The sequence below is a fragment of the Eleginops maclovinus genome, chromosome 1, assembly GCF_036324505.1.
Source record: "Eleginops maclovinus isolate JMC-PN-2008 ecotype Puerto Natales chromosome 1, JC_Emac_rtc_rv5, whole genome shotgun sequence".
NCBI lineage: Eukaryota > Metazoa > Chordata > Actinopteri > Perciformes > Eleginopidae > Eleginops > Eleginops maclovinus.
The window spans coordinates 16,056,690-16,077,226 of record NC_086349.1 but is presented as its reverse complement, the minus strand read 5'-3'; the positions used below and the strand labels follow the sequence as shown (position 1 = coordinate 16,077,226).

At 39.0% G+C, this 20,537-nt stretch overlaps 2 protein-coding genes across 2 annotated transcripts; both read right to left on the bottom strand.

The window, feature by feature from the left end:
* Positions 1-883: 883 nt before the first annotated feature.
* On the bottom strand, positions 884-10,701 carry tnnt2a (troponin T type 2a (cardiac)). Its single transcript, XM_063884432.1, has 15 exons — positions 10,649-10,701; positions 10,334-10,344; positions 9,960-9,977; positions 9,409-9,522; positions 8,086-8,142; positions 5,001-5,030; positions 4,720-4,741; positions 3,555-3,618; positions 3,338-3,454; positions 3,160-3,237; positions 2,940-3,050; positions 2,739-2,848; positions 2,531-2,621; positions 2,399-2,439; positions 884-1,141 (listed from the first exon to the last, which is right to left on the bottom strand). Exons 1-15 carry the CDS (start codon positions 10,684-10,686, stop codon positions 1,108-1,110), a joined length of 936 nt encoding a protein of 311 aa, XP_063740502.1. The 5' UTR covers positions 10,687-10,701; the 3' UTR covers positions 884-1,107.
* Positions 10,702-11,253: 552 nt separating this feature from the next.
* lad1 (ladinin) lies at positions 11,254-18,990 on the bottom strand. Its single transcript, XM_063884419.1, has 14 exons — positions 18,788-18,990; positions 17,481-17,657; positions 16,691-16,964; positions 15,440-15,513; positions 14,675-14,846; positions 14,315-14,407; positions 13,931-13,974; positions 13,801-13,843; positions 13,517-13,566; positions 13,332-13,398; positions 13,090-13,224; positions 12,895-12,984; positions 11,898-12,008; positions 11,254-11,789 (listed from the first exon to the last, which is right to left on the bottom strand). The coding sequence occupies exons 1-13, from the start codon at positions 18,823-18,825 to the stop codon at positions 11,925-11,927; spliced, it is 1,341 nt and encodes a 446-aa protein (XP_063740489.1). The 5' UTR covers positions 18,826-18,990; the 3' UTR covers positions 11,254-11,789; positions 11,898-11,924.
* Between the last annotated feature and the right edge of the window lie 1,547 nt (positions 18,991-20,537).

Sequence of the window (20,537 nt, the reverse complement as noted above, 5' to 3'; positions counted from 1 at the left end):
TTTGAATCGCTTTTTAACCTGCAGCCTTTTCCACAGTATCTCTTTTCTCAGTTATACCGGACCACTAAGTTTGTTTTTAACGACGGGATAGGTAAAAGGTATTTTTCCCATCCTTTAATCTTTCAGGCTGTCAATTTATCAGTTCAACCACTGGAATGAAAAAAAAGCAGAAGCCATTTGCTTGCTCTCATAGGGGCTGCAAATCCTTTTTTTAATTAGGTGGAAATATTCTGTTAATAATTTAATTTGTATTAGAATAAAGTACATGTACTCCTTGACACTCCTGATTGGTGTAAATCTCAAACATAATACAGAGAATCCTCAAGACAAAGCAACCCCACCTGTATACCACAGCAACATCGTTTAATGAATTGACATGTTTTAGAAATCAACCAACAGATTCATAAATAATACTACCCCTGGCTTTTAATACAGTTTATAACTTTTCCCGCATATTTGGTGCTACATCAGATCCACCCAAATGACTAAATTGGTATTTCTTTTAGAACTATGTGCCAATGTCCCGATCGAAACCAAGATTGTGAAACAAGAATTGACTTTGAGATGACTTTTTGATTCACTTAGAAAGCAGTTGAAGGAGGAACATCACTTTTCATATGATGAGTTTTCCCACTGGGATTACAGCTGAATGAAATATGATTCATTCTATTCCAGCTTTGTGTGTGTCGGGTGGAGATCTGGGCGTTAGCCGGAGGAGCATCATGACAGTCATGTCAGAGCCTGTCTTTCAGTAGGAAGGTTTTTCTTGCTGTTTTTGCTCCAGGCTTTCTGCATTCTCGTCTTGAATACAAATTTTTTTAGGGTTCAGAGTTCCAGAACACACATGCACCTGAGCTACAAAGTCTGAAAGACAAGAAAGCCGTTGATTGAAATAAGAATTTATTTACCTCTTAAAACACACAGGATTTAATAGATGGACACCAACTGTAGCTGGAACACTGGATATAGTTAGTGTTGTAGGTGATGGTATTGTGGTGACAGGTGGGACTATAGGTGTGGCAGGAAAGCCAGGGCTTGGTTTGAAGCAGTGGCTGCTGGGCGAGACTGATGGTTAGGGCCTACACTGCTCACTCAGCATGTCTGCAGTTATTTCCTCAGGCCTCTTTTGGTCCTCTTTGATCTGTTGAAAACAAGGAAAGGTCAAAGGGGGTCAAAGAAGACATGTTTGTCCACAAAAAGCACTGAGAATGGACAATAACAGTAGGTAACATTTTGAGGTTGCAAAAACCTTTACCATGCATAAATAATGAAGTCAGCAAATTAAGAGACAGGTGTGTCATCTGACTGGCCTGCCACACCCAGCCATACAGCCAGCTCGCCCAGTTTGAGAGAGTAACACGGCCTCGAGGGGCCCCTGAGAGCTGGGCTGAGGCAGGGAGGGGAAAAGGGTGGGGTGCTCTTATTTAGTGATGAACACCGCTACATAGCCAATTTAGATGAAAACAGTGTTGCATGCTGTCATCAGTGTGTCAAATTATAGTTAAACGTTGACAAGTGCTATGCCTTTGTTATTCGAAACTCTGCAGCGTGACCTTAAATGCGCTGCCCGTATTCTTGGAACTTATATTTTGATATATAATATCTTTTTTTGTGTGAACTGAGTGTGCAGGCTAAAACTGTTAATTGGGAATAAAAACAGAATCGCATCTCTACTCTCTAGGGCAGGGGTGTCCAAACTATGGCCCGGGGGCCAAATGCGGCCCACGTTTATATCGGCCCTCAGCAATTTCAAAGTATAATGGAATATGGCCCCAACCTGAAACTTGTGTTTTCTTATATTGTACTTCTTAAATATATATATATATATATATATATATGTCAAAATACATTACACAGTAGTATTGTGTGTGTTAATAAGCCCACTTTTCAAATAAATTATGTCAAAGTTGAAAACATTTTTTCTGGGAAATCTAAGTAGCTCGTAACAAGCTTCAAAAATACCCTTCCTAGTTCCTCTTATAAGCAATCTGAAGATTCTGTTTCAGGGTTTAAGCTGCTCATAAAATAAATGGAACACTATTGAGAGCTATGTTGTAGGCTGTTGGTTTTCTTAAAGGATTTTCAAGTATCAACAATAATTTACCTACATTTGATTGATTTAGTTAACTGAGGCAATATACTTCACCTTTAGTGTGTGGCCCAGCCCTTTGTATGTTTTTCTGATTGTGGCCCTTGTTGAAAAAAGTTTGGACACCCCTGCTCTAGGGGCGTCCCAACAATTTTAAATAGAAAATGTACTTTATTTGTCATACGGAAAAATACTCAAACAGGGACAGATATTCTGAGGGGAGTTTTGGCTCTGGGAAGGCATCTACGAGTGTCGTAAATCTCTGTGAAAAGTGTGTGCAAAAAAAAAAAAAAAGCAGTTAATTCTTACGTTTTCTGATGATCGCTGACGCGGTTCCTCAGCACATTAATCTGCAGCAAAGAAAACAAAGGTTACTCAGAGGATGTTTTTTATGTCATGTGCCTTACTTCAACAATGTGTGTAGTGTTCTGTTGTACACACCTCATATTTCTGACTAGTTAACTGGTACTGAAGTTCAAACTTCTCAGCCTCCAGCTCTTTCATCCACTCCCACAACTCTTTAGCTTTATCCCTGGAACACAGATAGAAAAATATTAGAGCATGGTTGTTAAGAGTTTATTTTTCTTGTGAAATAATCTCCCTACTTTTTGTTTGTCGAGGTTAATTGAGACAATATTTTTCCACCTACTTGAGTCCTTCCTGGCTCAACTTCTCAATGTCCAGAGCTTTGCGTCTGTCGCTCAGGATCTTCTTCTTCTTCTCTCTCTCAGTCTGCCTCTTACCACTCCGCTTTTCTGTCTGTGGGAAAGTGAAAAACACCAGGATTCTGGACTAATATCCTTCACATGAACTACTTTAAGCTGCCACCATTAACCCTCCCACTGCTCACCAACTTCTGCATGTAACCTCCAAAGTGGAGGCTGGTGAGGGTTTTCTTCTTTTTAGCATCATCATCTGCTCTCTTCTTAGCCTCCTCATCCTCCTTACGAGTTCTCTCGTCCTAAAGCAAACAGAGAGAATGAGGACCAGGATTGAAATGTTAGGAGGTGGTTCATTGAATGCATTCAGGAAGTGTATATTACATTGCAGCAGCTTGAAAATGACTTTACCTCAAGACGCTTCTGTCTTTCTTTTTCTCTCTCACTGCGGATTCTATGCTGCTCAGCTCGCTCAGAACGACGCTTCTCCTGCACAAAAGATCAGCATCTTAGCACATCCTAAAGCCATTTTAAATGTCCTCTGTGTGAATAAGTTTAAATATGATTTTCTATAGCTTAACACTCTTACAATCCTATCCGTGAGTTGAATGAGCTCCTCTTCTTCCTTCTTCCTGCTCTCAAAGTGAACCTCAATCAAAGTCTGAAGCTCCATCAGATCTTTCTCCATCCTTTTACGATGTATATCCTTAAGAAAAAGGGGGTTATTGCTTCTTGTGCTTAATGGTATGGGACTTCATTGGTTTACATCATAAAACAGAAATCGGTACTGTTAGTCCATTACTCACATCAAAATCCACCTTCTCTCCATCTGGGATCTTAGGAGGGATGAGGTTGGGCATGATAAATGGCCTGGAGATTTAAAGAAAGAAGAAAAACACGTGAGGACAGTAGGGACAAAATGTGGAGATATATAAACACGGAAATATTTCACCTGTCAATGACATAGTGCTTGTCAAATGAGAATAAATTGCTCTAATTAAATCAAGCATGCCAAACAAATGTCGATGTATGCGTGTCTGTTCATGCTTCAAAAGAGAAGAAATTGGTTCATTACATCAATATGTTGTTAAAGTCTTTGCTTTCCAGTAATTTCCACTTCATTCCACAGTTGCATAATGAACTTGAAACTAGCCATGATAATGTAGGTGACAATTGCAAATCAGAAAATGTACATTTTGACATCCAAGTCTCTTTTAATTCGTTTTCAGTTTGTATTATGCATTCCTAACTTTATTTCAGGGCATTTCAATACTATGTCATTCTGAGCCTCAGCAATGTCAAAACATATTGATAATGCAATGTGACATGTTTGTATTATTGACATTATATGACATACTATGGTAGGTAGATATTAGGGTTAAGGACTACCGTGGTATTTCCCATAATGCTTTGGGGGATGTAAACAGGAAGTTTATTGGGCAACAGCATGAGGCACGTTTTTTTAGCCTATAGGATTTGTTAACATGTTGCAAAATTGCACCATTAAAAGTATGCCAAATAAGGCATTAGCAATTTATCACTGGATTACTTTGGTGCAAAAGAAACTTCTTAACAACGCGGGGATTTCAAGGAAGCTCTGGAGCAATAAGGGGTGTTTTTTTCTAACTTTTAAGAATTTTGAAGGATGGACACTGATATCCCTGCAACATGTAAGTCACACAAAGTCTGACAATACACGTGTCATATTTGTTTGTTCATATTTGTGTAAGTTATGACTCCAAAGAGGTCTAAGATTTTAGGCCTAAATGCGGTTTAACGTACCTTTATTATGTGCTAAGCTAAGCTAATCGGCTAAAGACTGCATAAAAGATGACCACTTATGAGTTCAGTTAAGTTGCCTTGATTCAGCTTTATAATAGATATTTGGTTTCAATAACACTACTCTAGAGGATTTAACTCTGTGTGTGTGCGTGTGTGCGTGTTTGTGCGTGTTTCAGGGAGTGTACTCACTTAAATTTCGGTTTGGCTTCCTCTGTTTGGAAAGAAAATAAGAAGTGTGAGATAACACACAAATGGGCTTGTCCAGACCACACAAAATCACCAAAACATTCCATAGTCCTAGCAGAAAACACCAGCATGTAATGACAATGGAGCCAGTGTGTTCACTAGATTTAGCAGATATTAATCTGAGGCCAACTCTTGTACAATCCAGTGAACTACATCCAAGTAAAACAGCAGAAAATTGACTGCCAACATTCATTTTTGATATATTTAAGATTTAAAAAATGTACCTCCTCCATCCTCTCCTTCCTCTTCTCCATCTGTAACCAACAGAAGATACTTGAGAGGCTTGTGTGAATGTGTGTCAAATAACTGAGTGTCAAATAAGTGAGTGCTGACAGACACAACCACATATCATAGTACAGTTCATAAAAACATGACAAATATCAAAATATTGTGCTGATTTCGTGTAGGTGGGTGTATCAGATGTTTAGTGTTGTAGGTTTCACCAATCATAATTAGCGATGTGCCAGACAGATTGTCTGGATAACTGGGAGATCACTTGCCACCTATGAAGGTAAGGCATCTGTGACCTCTGAATAACACTCTGCCAAAACGTGTGAACAAAGGCAGTAAAGGTTAGGCTGGTCTGTTCAATTCCAACACAGATTAATGTTGTCAGTAGTTTATAGAATACAATAAAAAGAAAATGCTTTTAACTCTAAGACATACCTTTTTAAATAGTAAAACCGGAGAAACTGATAATGCTGAAGTGGTCTCTTATTTTTTTCTGGAGCTGTATATCTCTGTACATTTTATTATTGTATTTAATAATGCCAAAAAAACCAGCAACTATATAAATGATAACATCGAAGCAGAAGTTCACTTAGTTTAAACCAGACAGGGAAACAGGATGTAAAATGAGGTATTGTAAAAGCGGACTCAGACAGGGCACAAGATCAGGCAGGCCACAGCCGCCAAGTGTGGAGACGAACTGCCGGGAAGGGGAGCGGGGTTTGGCATGTTACTCTGCCAGCATTGATAACATGACAGTGGTTGAAACGCCATAACTGCAAGCACCAGGACTGTGACCGTTAAAACATTTAAGACTTCATTCATAACTTTTTTTATAGTTGTATTTTGCTATTAATAATGTGGGGTTTTCACTAAGTTCCACAGCACACAGGTTAGGAATCAGTGAGCTAGAGGTAAAGTCTTTAGGACTCATCCTCAGGTCAAATTATGCATACACAAACTAATTCTTGGATACAAAAAGTCCTTTTCTGGAGGATCAAATTCTGTATTGTCATATGTGCAATAGCAACAGTGTAGTTTATTTAATGTAATGTAGTTTTGGCAATGACAATCCCAAAAATTGTCCAAAAAACACTATTCCTTGACCTCTGCGTGAAACCTCACAGGGTTAAGGAATAGTGGATAGGAGAATTCAAAAGGACGCAGGAAAGAGACTACAGTGCTTTGAGAATCCGACGTATTTGTGATGAACATAAACATTCTTCATGACTGTGGCGTCAAACAAGTGTGAGCATAGGACCAGCATCTGTGGAGGAACTCCAGGCCTGAAGGGTGCAGAGAGAGCTCACCCAGACACCCAACAGACAGGATGCAACCCATGTTTCTGGAGGCACCGATTTCACCTGCGCACCTCTAATCAAGCATGAGTATAAAATGTTTGGAGTTAGCTTGGCGAGCCCTCTTTGCTCGGTCTCCTCAGCCTACTGACAGCTCATGTTCAACCACAGACGCAACTGGTATGGACTTCAAATATTTTGTTTGAAAGAATCATTTGTTTGCTGTTTTCTGTTTGATTTTGATCTGTTTTGAATTTAAATGAGATGTTTAGTTTAATGATCATGATTGATGCATACTGATGTGGAATGTAATTTGCCCTTTTGTTTCTTAAAGGTTATCAACCTATTCTTCCTCTGGAATTTCACTTTGTGCCATCAATCTGAAAGAAAATAAATCACCAGAACGGAACAGAGTTGTCCCCTTGCATCATTTGTGTTGAACAAGCCGTTTTCAAGTTTGGGCAGAGCTGAATCTGAATCTTAACATCTGGATAACTTGACAATGACCAAAGGTTGGCGTTGAAATAAAAAAGTGAAACTTATGCTTATCACTCTTACCGTCCAGTCTGCACGTATTAATCCATATGAATCCCCATACGTATGATTGTAGTAACATATTTAAAAATACGTACAAATGTATTAATTATAAACTTTGCAGGCCTTCACGTCTATCACTGTGTATATCACCATTAAAACATGTCCCAAAAAGTTTAAGAAACCCCCTGCAACTCGGTAAACTCTACGAAATGTTGATTTTATTTGATCATTTCAGTAAAAAGGTAACGTTCATATTTCGCCTTTTGATTAATATAGTGTTGAATGTTCAAAACAATGCATTTTTGCAAGTTACGGAATAAAATTGCTTAATAACCACCGTAACTTTCATAATACGCATTTCTCAGTGACGATCGGTTGTTTCCATTAACGGCTTAATGCTGTGTCACGGTAAATGTTGTGGCCGCAAGGTGTTGTGGGACAGCATTTTCCCCTTTCTTTTCGTAAAGGAAGGTCCAGTGTTTCCTAAGCTGAAGGAGGTTATAAAGGAAGTTTAAGGCTCCTTTCCTATCATCTAGAGAATTTGGACAGCTCCTATCATGGATGCCACTTGGGTCCTTCAGGGTAATTTCCCTCCGTTAGGAACCTTCCTAATCTAAATTGACATTTCAACCGCACCCTAAGTCTCAGGCTCTGCCAACAATGCGACATACAATCACACATCAGGTGACAGCCGTCTAGGGTGTTTACTGATTTGAAAGGTAGGCTTGTGTAATATTATTTGTGTGAACAGGTCAACCATCCGTGTCTAAATGTGTAATCTGTAAACGAAAAATACTTTCCTGAAACGGAAGATGGAATGTAATGATAACTATTCATTAGACTAACATTTCTCCTACTCCTAATTATTGACAACAAGAGCGAGAAACGTCTGAAGATCTTTTGAATTGAGAAAACACGGAATTCTTAACAGTAAGCAGAGCCTTAGGGCTGGGATGGTTGGGTGTGTCCCGGGAATTATTTTCACCAAGGGAAACCAAGATTTGATCTCACTAAGTCACTGCTCTGTCACATACCTAAGTGAAGTGTGACTGAGATAGCAGAATATTTTCCCGTCTGTCTCTTGAGTCATTGTTACGGTCAAGACATATTAGTCATCGTTGCTTTGTTGTGCTGCACATACCCAACTCTACACTGAGATTTTGTCTTGCTGTGTAAGCATTGACAAATTACCAACAGTGTCAACTTGTCTGCACTGACGACAATGTGTTCCCCTCCGAGCTCTCACCTTGCTCTTCAGTGGCCTCCTCCTCTGCAGCCGGTTCGTCCTCCTCCTGCACGGTCTCTGGCATTGTACGGCAATAATTACATGGCAGTTAGAAATCTTGACACTCATTGGGTGTGATATAAACTCATTGCTTTACTGGAACCATAACTCTGCCTTGTCAATGGCCTGTTATTTGTCACAAGTTTATAGTGAAAGGAATCAAATGAGCTAATAAATCGTAATGAAATCTTTCTCTTTTCTCTTACTCCTGCTATTACAGCAGCTTGTTTGCACTTGTCGGGGTTGTGTCACCACATTATTTTTATTTGGCGTTTTGATTGACCCTGTGTACCCTAGTGGAAAGCTTGCCAGTAGATAACAAGGGATTAGTTCAAAATGAGCTACCTACCTCTGGTATTTAAAGCAGACGGCACTCAAGAGCTGGTGAAGTTAAAGTCAAATATAAATCCTTATCAGGTGACACGTGAGAAAATATCTCCATTGCTGACGGCAAAGAGAGACTGACTTTGTGGACTCGGACAAAGTTTTGTTTGGGCTTTTGACAATGGTATTTGTAATCTACAGAAGACAAATCATGATGATTTATTATCATAAATCAAACATTTAAAAATAAGTATGTATATCCTTAAATATTTGTATTAAATAAAGTCATCGATATATAAAGAAATGTTATACTTAATGCAGAAGAGAAGTAAATGACCTAACACCCTGAATGTATATCTTAATCTCTGTAGGCTACATTAAAATGTACTTATTTCTGTGTCTCTTTGTTTAGACTTTTATAATTGTCTGTCTTTATTTTTATGAGGTAGGTTCTGCTAACTCTACAGTATAACAGAATTGGTAACAAGAGTCAGAGTGAGATTAATTTAGCTAAATTACTTTTGCAGTTTTGGCGAGGTGATCAATCTTTCTCTACTGTGAATTCAATAACAACTGCCTCAGATGTAGGAATCCATGAATTTATTTAGCATTCATTCATTTGTATTTTATTGATTAATACATCATGTTTATCTTCCACACCCTACCAGTGTTCTCACTTGCCAAATGTTAAATGGATATGTTTAGTATTACGTCTCTCTTATACCTGTATAGATCTTGAGGTCTGCAGGATTACCTTTTAGATTTTTATTATATTTTTTAAACCAAAAGTACTGTGCATGTGTGTAGTGAGCTGCATGACACTAGTGGTGGCCTTTATTTCTGATTTAAAGGGTGTTGTTCTAAAAAGAAAAACTGCTGGTCTGCAATGCCACGTCCACAAAATCATCCGTCATTTACCATCATTTACCAGAGGCGTTTAGCTCAAAGCACAAGCAGTACCTTCCTCCACCTCTTCCTGCTTCTCTGCCTCCTCTTCCTCTTCCTCCTCCACCACCTCTTCCTCCACCTCCTCTTCCACCTCCTCCTCCTCCTCCTCTACCCCTTGCTCCCCTGCTGAGCAAAAGCACAGATCCGTTTAGTAAAGCCAGTCAGCTAGCAAAGCAGCCAGCACAATTATGAAAGGTAAGAAAGAAAGAAAGAAGCATTGAAACTCCAGCATGAATGATTTTGATGTACTAATCATTCATGACTTTCAGTCACAGCCAGTGATCGAAATGAATTCAGTGCATTTACTCAAGGACTTTACTTAAATTCGAGCTTGAGGTATTCTAACTTTATTTCAATATTGGGTTTTATATGCCTCTTTTTACTTTAACTTACTAATATTGGACGATATTGAATCCTTCTGCACTATTTGCAGCTATGTCATTTTAACCACAGGCAGCCTGACTGTAAACGAGTATCACTCTGGTATTACTGAATCATAACCACACATCATTTATTGATGACCGGATTAGCTTAATTTAGTTAAGTGTTCACAAGTCCCATACCTTCAGCGGCCTGCTCTTCTGAATCACACCGCCGGGAAAATACAAAAATAATGACATAGGGAGAAATGAAAAAATGTTATTCACACAAACACATTTACTTTTGCCGTTATGGTTAAAATGAAGGTTACAGGAAGAGAAAATCATTACAAAAACCCTTAGTAAATAACTTTTCCACTTGTGGATTTGCCAAAACAAACTGCAATCTTTGGCTCAACAAAAGTCTTAAGGCACAAACCGGTTCCTAAATAAAGCTTTTTCTTAAAGATGTCTTTAAGAAAACATCTATCAAAACTACACAGCTTTAGTGATAGTTTATTACATGCATCAGTGCTGTTGTATTACTGTATGTGCTGAGTCATGAGGAAACTACTTACCATCCACCACCCTGTGGAAGATAGACACATGCGTAAATGTTTATTTTGTGAGAAAAACTCATCGGTCATCACTTGACAGCAACGTACATCGGTCATCACTTGACAGCAACGTACATCTGTCATCACTTGACAGCAACATACATCTGTCATTCCAATAGCTTTAATGAATATTACATGCCTGTCCATTTACAGTATATTGTGTAACAGGGCGTTTTCTTTTTACAGTTACATATGACACATTTACAGTTTCATTCAGAAACATTAGAGGTGTTTAATGGAGCTTTTTTATGATTATTAAAAATGAAATCAACCTACTCCTCATAATCCTCCACCGCTTCCTCGTTGTCAGACATGACAGGGAGCGCTCAGGCGTGCAGAAGTGAATCTGAACATTAAACAGAGTCTATCAATTTACCTAGAATAAGGAATCAGCTTTATATCAACATTTTATTAAAGAAATACTAAGCTACCCTTACCTGAGTTAGAGCGATGAAGAAAGGGATCTGATCGATAGGTTTGATGCGCAGCAGAGGAGAACATGAGGTGACTCTCAGAGGATAAAGGGACACACTGTGTGACGGGGAAGAGGCTTTAGGACCCCTTGTTGCGTTATTAATAACTTTTTAGATAGCATGTACTCTCCTTTATCATCATTCCCTAAAAAGGCCACTGTTGGAGGGTAGTTTGTAGTGCCAAAAAAATCCAGATAAAGCCACAGTTGCCCGCAGACAATGATCCACAATCCACACACACACATTTTCTCCCCCATGTAAGGCAACCTGTCCCAGACAAAACACAGGCGTCCAACTCTTATCTACACGCCAAGATAAGTGATGTTACTGAGTAAATATTCATCTTACACTAAAAAGTGTTTCAGTTTTGTGTGAGTAAGTGAATTAAATAAATGTATGACAGACATGTGTGGTAATAAAACCTTTTATTTCTTAAACCGGCAGCATATTGCCCTCAATGACTCAAAACAAAAGGTATATTTTGGCAGATTAAACAAAAACATTCAATTACAACTCCAGAATTCCCATTATTCAGTAAAAAATATAGCCGTCATTAACCTTTAGACCTTCACCGTTTTAAAGTGCTAGAACAATTACATAAAGTTAGGCAAATAGCTGAAGAGTTTTATAACAAATATCACTTTTCTTCATCTCTCTTCACAGAATACTCTTCCTCACACATTAAATATTTTCAGTGTTTGACACATTTATACTTTAAGAAGCGATGCAGATGTGTTTGATTTTAAATCCTTTAAATTTAAAAGCAGTATTAACCTTATCAGTCTTTATTACTTTTCAAGACTAAACTCACTTTTTCTTTATAAGGCTGTTCTGCTGTGTGTTTTGGCATGGAAGAAGAAAAACAGAAAAAGCTTGAAATTAAAGAATCAGTCAGTCGTGGCATCCAATAATCATCCAGTTCTTATCATCTCCCCTTCTTAATCCTACAAATAACAAGGCAAAAACAGGGAAGAGTTTATTGTAAAATAAACAAATTTCATGTCATATTAATTATAAAATGATGGTCAAGCAGTTTGGGACAATCAACTCGCCTGTTGACCATTATAAAAGGACAGCCTTCACTTGTGGATTTTTCCAGGGCTGTCCTCTTCTCTCTTCTCAAACAGGCTCCTCTTACTGGTGATGTCTACATTTCTCAGGTCCTACAAATAGAAAATCAAAAGCTTATTTCTACAACACAAATCCCCAATAAAGAGGGCAGTAAAGGCAAAACATAAATTCTCTCAATAAACTGTTTATATACATGCTGATATTTGTTAGATTCGTTTTTCTATAAAGAATGATAACTGTAAACCAGTCAATCAGCATAAACAATATACAAGAATACACGTCTATCTTGTATATTTGTCTACATTGTTTCTCTAATGATATATTCTAGGCTTATATTCAAAGTGGATTTCTATTTAATTTCCCTTAAAACGTATGTTCATTTTCCACCAACATTCCTAAAAAATAATTGTCAGTACTTTTTGTTTGTCGAGTTTAATGTATACAGAAAATACAAAATTGGCTTTACCATGTGGTTATTTAATATAGATTATTTATTTATTAAAATACCAGAAAACATACTATATTGTGATAGGCTTTGTTATTTATATATTGTATTGTAAACCCCCCCAAATGCCCAACATAATGAAGGAAAAGATAATGATGCTTTCAGAATAGAAATACTGATGTCGGTCATGTATTTTAAATAATAAATAATCATAGATTTGGAAGGAAAAAAATGCGAGTTATCTGAAAATGTTTGTTCAGAGTTTACTGATATGAGGTCAGGAGCAGGAAGAACAGAAATATCCTGTTTGAGACACTATGGCATATTGCAGTATAGCTGAAAGATTGCTACTGCCCTCTGGCTGCTACACCTGTGTAACTTTTAAAAATTATTTTAAAGATATTGTTGAAAGTGGGGGGAAACGTAGCAGCAGACAACACTGCTCTAACCACTGAACTGTCTGGCGGCCCTTCAGGTGGACAACTGGACAAAGCGTAGGTTTATTAGAAATATGACAGTGCTAATGGTCTTACAGTGGCATTGTTTGAAGACCCGGTGCTGTTGGTCTTGTTGAGCCAGCTGGAGATCCGGTCTGACATTCCCGATTTGAAGCTCCTAAATTCCTGTGAATCCCCGTCAGAGATGTGAAACAATCAGAAGCCATACCTGCTAATGATATCAGGGTATTGCTGGCACATCTGATGAGCGATTGTGAGGAATGGATTTACCTGTCTGGAGACTCCAGGGCTGGTGGGGCCTGCTCCCTGCTGCTCCTTCTCAAAGAGACCTCTCTTCCTGGACACCTCGTCCAGCAGAAACAGAGTTCTCTGGGTTACGTCTGGAGAACGTGTAATGTCTCCCTTCTACGCACATATAGAGTTTAAAAATCAATACCGTAGAGTACAAAAATGGTGGTTAGTTGTGTAGTTTCTGCTGTTGAATTATTGTGTTTTATTGCAGAGAGTCTGACCTGTGCAGCCTGAGTCAGTCTCTCCATCTTCTCCTGGATGGACTTGGAAGAAATCCTGTGCTTGGAGCTGGATAACATGAGAGCACATTGAACAGGTCCAGCTGTGTACACTAACTTTTACTAAAATAACACTAATTCCAAGTTTTGGCAGATGGACAGAAACAAATTTGGCTCTACAAACTCACTTTCTCTGGAAAGGTGCTGCTTTGTCTTCACCTTCATTTTGGTCCTGGTCCTGGACAATTCACATTAAAACACTGTCAATCATATTTTGATGCACTGATCAGCATCTCATCTTAAACCAGCTAATATTGATGGAAAGTCTTAAGATACCATACAGACAAGAATACAGCACAGTGATAAGTATAACATTTTACAGATATTTAGTTTTGTGGATTATCTTTGGAGTGCAACACAAACACATATTATCATTAAATTAATTATGTTGATAAGTTCTTAAGTGTCTTACTGTGTTTGATTCAAACTTCTTGGAAGCCATCCTCACACTCGCACTACAATAAAATAAAGCAATCAACAATCAAACTGATGTAGACTAACACAAAGTCCCCAAACAAATAACCACAAGGATGTTTCCTTACCTCCTCTGCAGCGGTGCGCTCTCCTCTTCTTTCTTCTTCATCATCTGTAGAGTACCAGAGTGCATGTGTTTGTTAGCTAGTAGACCTTACAGTCGTCCAAACATCAGCAGCTAATGACCATTATAAACATCCCGTCTCTTGTGATGAGTGAGGGAGTAACAAAGCAACGCGTCAGCAGTAATAGCTTGTAAATATTGCTTCAGCTATTAGCATAAGCCTGACGCTCGAGAGCCACAAGCAAATTACTGTGAGCTGATAGTCGAACGACTGATGCTAGATTAAACAGTGTTTTAACAGTCAAATAAGCAAAGGTTAATGCCGGCATTCAGCTGTGTGTGTGTGTGTGTGTGTGTGTGTGTATGTGTGTGTGTTGGAGGTGTTTACCCTGAAAGATACAGTCCTGGAGCTCTGTCGGACGAACGCTGGTTTGGACGTCTGTTCGAAGTTGCCGTTGGAAGGAGAGCCATTCATCGTGGTCTGAGGCAAAGTAAAAATACATGTACTTCCCCATATGATCAGATATCAGTATTTAAATACAGATGAGATACAGTGAGCATTTCTTAGACGGTAGATCCAACTATAGAGTCAATGAAAGTTTGTTCTCATCTACATAAACACTGTAAGTTTTACTCTGAACACCAGAGGGTGCTGCTTCATTGAGTGAGAAATCATCAGCCAAACTCATGATGGAAGCAAAACATGATGATAGGTCAATTATTTCATTGTGAGTGTGTGTTAAAATACCTCCTGTGGGTGTCCATTCTGAACGGGGCTTTCGGCTCCCCTAGGAGAGGGGCTCTGGCAGGGCGACGGCCATTGTTCTCGAGGCGAGAAGGGGGTCGTCGGAGAGCGAGGGCTCATGGGACTTGCGCACCCGCTGGCGGAGGAGCTTTTGTCGAGTGAGATGGAGACAGAGCTGCGGCACCAGAAACACACGTGAGAGGTCAGTGAAATCTGTGAAACCAGTTCCAAGTCACAGTAAAGCGGAAAAGTATTAAAGTCCTTAATGCACTCTATTCACCCTGAGACTCCTTTTGACATTTTGTTTTGTACGGGCTTAAAACACAATAAAAAAATGGTGAGGGGAATTGTTTAAAGCCAATCAGAAAAACCAAATATACAGGCTGCCCCAATGACTTGCTCTCCAGACTTCTTAGACAATATACTCCAGAATGCATTAAACATTGTATATATAATCAGCAATGTCATATTTCATGAGCTATAATTACACCATATCTAGATAAATGATGCCTGATTTGTAAGCACATATGCTTGTCTTCATATGGTCAATTATTAAAATAATAAACTAGCCGATTCTATTCAGTTTCACTTTGGTTATGTTTCCAATGTGTACACTCTTCTCTGCTGAACTGTATTGTACTGAATTTCCGTGTCTGATATCAATAACCTTTATCTTATCTTAAAATAATGTTTGATCTGTATTTGATCCTTCCCGATGACTCACGTTAAAGAATAAAAGAACAATAGACAGAAATCGTGCTCGTTAACCTGACAAACTTGCGAGCTGGGTTTGAAGAGGGCTTGGGATCAAGGTCTTTTCTCGACGATTGTCCATTTTCAGGCTAACAAAGAGAAAAAAAACAGGAAAGACGATCAACATGAGCGCTCAGCATTCAAGCTTTTGAACAGAGGCACCTGAGACACGCCTTGCATGACATAACGTTTTGCAGTTATGGCCTAATTTGCAGATGCCCTGAGTTAGAGCCGACTGCCAGTGTAATAAAAGATAAAGCTGATAAATGACCTTAGCACGCCTTATCAAGGTTTTATAGAGGATTTGCATGGTCACTTGATTCACAGGAAGAGTGCGAGCTCAGTTTAGGAAATATTTTATAACTAGGGTTAGGATTAGAGTTAAGTACTTGTGAGCATTTTACACTCTCTATGTCTAGCTTTGTTCACCTGAATAGCACTGCTGAGTCTTTCCATATTTACAGAACTTGTTACATTAATATCTTTCCTTGGGGGGGAAAGTTGTTGTTGTAGAATCTAGAAAATGATTAACATGCCTCTCCCTCAGTGTGGAGTAACAGTTAACTGGAATTAAGCACACTGGAGGGTGGCACTAATGGTAGCGCTGTGTTGTGAAAAATGTATAGTTTGGATTTCAGTGTTTATGTAAAAAAAAAAAGAAGCCACTTTTGCTAGCACCATGGCTCTGGGTGTACCAATGATTATCTGTTGGTTCACTTCTTTGACTTTATTGAAATAAATAACCAAGCATTGGAAAGATTTTGTCCAGACATTAATGAACCCTAGAAGATGAACCTTCATGATGTTGGTGATCCCATTACTTTTTATTAAGCTCCACCAGCAGGTTCACTATTCACTTATCCTGTTAAATATCAAAAGAAATTTAGGGTTTTCAGACAATGTTTCCTAAACGCTTTGGGAATACCATGATGTTTCATCTAGCATCATAACCAGGTCAACATTTCAATTTGTTATATTTGCAAAACTACTGAAACTCCCTTCAGCCACAGTATAGTATACTTTATGTTTTATACTTATGATAATTATATTTACAATAAGTTAGCATGTTAACATACTATACTAAGATGTGAACTTGCCATCCATCAAACCTGCTTAGCAGCAACATATTAGCATTTAGCTCAAAGCACGGTGTGCCTTAGTAGATCCTCAAAAAGCTGTAAGCATGGCTGTAGACTGGTGTTGTCTTATAACTATGATATATACTATTGATTTAACTAAACTAAAGGGTAACAAATGATTTCTTACTTGTCTGTTTGTGGTGCTGGTGCTGTTGGTGGGGCTGTAAGAGGCTGTTTTTTCGAGTGGTTGTGGTTTGGATGTAACTTTCACAGGGGGCAACACACTGCTCTGCTCCTCCTCCATGTCACCCAGTAGCTCCACCCTGGCTTCTCCTCCGCAGTCCTCGGCTTCCTCCTCCCCTATCTCCTTCTGTCTTCTCAGCGTCTCCACATGTCTCATCCTCCGCTTTTCATCACGGGTACGCAGCATCTCCAGGAAATCTAGCTGTATCTGCTCGGCACTGTGAAGACATAAGTAAACGTTCACATGTGAATGACAGATATATGATGGATGGTCATGAGGGTCCGGACTGTCCCCTCTGTGTCTGATCACGTTTCTTTGAATAAAAGACCCTACAGCTCATCTCACTTTGAAGGCTGATTTTCCTTCAGGAACTCAGCTTGTTGTTTTTTTGATGGCTTTTCATACTTTCCAAGCTTGGTTTCAGGTTTCTTTGTGTGTTTGAATAGTATAAAGATGACACACTCCTATGGGGCGAAAGTGTCTGCCTCTGAAATCCATCCTCTAAAAATGCTTACCATAAAAACAAATGGATTCTAAAGTACTTGCATCCCTATGGCTCTCTAACATACAATAAAACTGAGGGAATGAAACAGAAAAACCAGAGAAGAGAGAAGTAGTAGCAGTGTGTAAACAAGCACAAATTAGAAGAGCAGAGCAAACACAGACAGCAACAGGTTCATTTTCAGAGACGAGAACAAATGAATAAAGGTCTTTACTAAATTATTAAAATAACCTGCTGAGGCCCTGGGACATCTCACTGTTGGACACAAAGGTGCTATCACTGGTGGGTGCGTCTTTGGTTGTTGGGCTGAGGTCATCACCAGGTTCAGTAACGCTGGAGCTCTTCACCCTCCTCCTCCTCTCCCTTTCCACCTCCTCATCATCCTCCATCGTCCATTGCCGCGCCAGGCTGAGGGCAGAGTCATAATGCACACAGGAGATGCACATTAGAATCAGGTAATGTGGACTTAAAACAGAAAATGAAACAGGTAGACAAACACTAAAGTATGTCCAAAATGAAAGCTATCATTAATCTATTAAAATGAATCCAATTAGCTCGTTTTGGTTGATGGAAAAGAGCGATTACTGTTATAACGGTTACACAGAACCTGCTTTACTTGTTCATCAACTGTGTAAATATAGAGTTGGACTACAGTTGGTTGCTTGTCTGAACACCTTTTGAAAAGCCCATAAAGTTTACTGTTATGCAGGATGTGCGTAGAAAACACATCATGAGTACGTTAGGAAACAGTGCAGCAGGGTAAGACAGTACACATTTTCGAGTTATCTCTAGACTAGACCGCCATGAAACTGTACAACAATTCACCTGTGGCTGGCAGACGACTCTCTGCTCAGTAGCCTCTCTTGTTAACTGGAACATAACATTCACACTTTACACTTTACATTGTACATTTATACTTGATTTAATATTCCATCCATTGCACTACTATTTATATAATATCCTGCTTTATATTTGATTAATTTCAATAGTTTTTACTTGTCTGACAGTTTATAGATTATTTATCTTCATAGTTAACGTTATCTTTCTCTAATGCCAATTTATTTCTATTTGTATTTCTTCTTTGAGATGTCTATACTTCAGAATTGTTTATTTCTTCTTTTTATTTCTAATTATTTGCTATGCCTTGTATTGTATTATGCTGCTGCAACACAACATTTTCCCAGTTTGGGATTATTAAAGTAATTCTTATTTGATCTTTTAACCTGAAAAAGACAACTGAGACTTCATTCTACCATAGGGACGTTAGAAGTGCCTTTAATAACAATAATAGTGAAATAGTGAAACCTAAAGAGACGGAAACCACTCACTGTTTCTTAAAGCTTCTAAGAGCACACAACACAGCTAAACAGATATTATAATCTCTCTAAATGAATACCGTTTTTTTCCAGCTGAGATTTAGCTAATTTTTGGCTAGTTCAGTGACTTAAATTAACCTCCATAACATCCTTAGCAAGCTGCAGATGGAGGTCTACCCAAAGGTGTCCTATTCTCTTTAAAATAAAACGACTTAATCTTACCTGGACAAAGCCGACCAGTTCTTGCGACTGATGGACATACTGGACGAAAACAATAGTTCTCCAGTGCACTTCGCTCACTTACGAAAGAGTCAACTTGCTGGCAGTGTGAGGGCGGCAGTCAGATTACAGTCAGAGCCGCACGAAGCTGTCCACCTTTACCCCGGTGCAGGAGTCACGTGACCGCAAAGGTACGCTACCCACCTGAGAGAGAGAGTGAGAGAGAGAGAGAGAGTTTGTGCGCATATGACACCTGTTTATTTAGTGTTTAATATCTGCATATATTGTCAAATGCTTTGGCAAAGATTTGATTTGTTAATGGCAATAAAGGTTTTGGAATTGAATTGTCGCGTTCAAGAGAACTGCATGGAGGTCTAAACGTGTGGCTGTTGCACGCTTTTGTTGCTATTGCGATACATTGAAGCTAACATTAAGCCAACAATACGGCAGTCATAATTATAGTGTTAATCAGTAGGGTAAAAGAAAATCCCTCTAAAATAGCTAATCACAACATCTGGCCAAAAGTACGACTTGAAATAGAATAAAAATAAACACAAATAAACAAATAAAATAGCAAAACACTTCCGTGAAAATATTTATTATACAGATTTGATTCGTTCAAAACTAAACCTGTATGTCTGTACCTCCTGTGACTTTGTTTTGTGTCAAACTTTGGGTTGATGCTTTGTTGCAGTAAGTCTCCTTACAGTGTGAGTCAGACTGTTTGCTGTGTGTGTGTGTGTGTGTGTGTGTGTGTGTGTGTGTGTGTGTGTGTGTGTGTGTGTGTGTGTGTGTGTGTGTGTGTGTGTGTGTGTGTGTGTGTGTGTGTGTGTGTGTGTGTGTGTGTGTGTGTGTGTGTGTGTGTGTGTGTGTGTGTGTGTGTGTGAGTGTGAGGCCACACCTGTCCTCAGAGCCCAGTCAGTGTGTCGGACTCTGACCCAGGCTCACACACACACACACACACACACACACACACACACACACACACACACACACACACACACACACACACACACACACACACACACACACACACACACACACCTTCCTCCTCCTCTGGCTTTATTACCAACCCTGCACCTGCTACATAATGTGCAGACCATAATGACACAATAAACAGGATGAGCTACCATTATAATTATACTGTAACGTGTAGCTCTTGATGGGATGCAGATCCTTTGTTGGGTATGCTTGGGCATGTATGAGCCTGCTTCACTCATATTTGGAAAAGGCCGGATTACAGCTTGGAACATTATAATGCTATCTGATTAGTTTACATCATCATGCATGCATCAGTACCGTCATTGTGAAGACAAAATTGTGTGTTGCTGCAGTGCTCATATATAGAAACAAATATGAAATGATACCCGATTACTGCTCTTTGCATACAGCATGATAAGGCACCATTATGGAAGCACTTTCCAGGCTGTGCTGTATGATCATGCAAAACAGACAGCGGCTAAAGATGAGGTTTGCTGGTGAGGACAGCTACAGAAACATACATATCAGCAGAAATGTGCTGCCTCACAGAAGTGCCTCAGAAGTCTATTTCTTGGAGTCTGAGTTCATATTTGACCACGTGTGCATTGTGATCTGATGATAGTGTTATATGAAAAGTCACGGGATCTTCAAACTGATTATAATTCATCTTAAGCAAAGAAGAACTTTATCAGCTTACAAGGCTGAATATTCCCATATTTATATTCAATTAGGAAGCCATTGTTCATTGTGCACACATTTACACAGAAAAAGG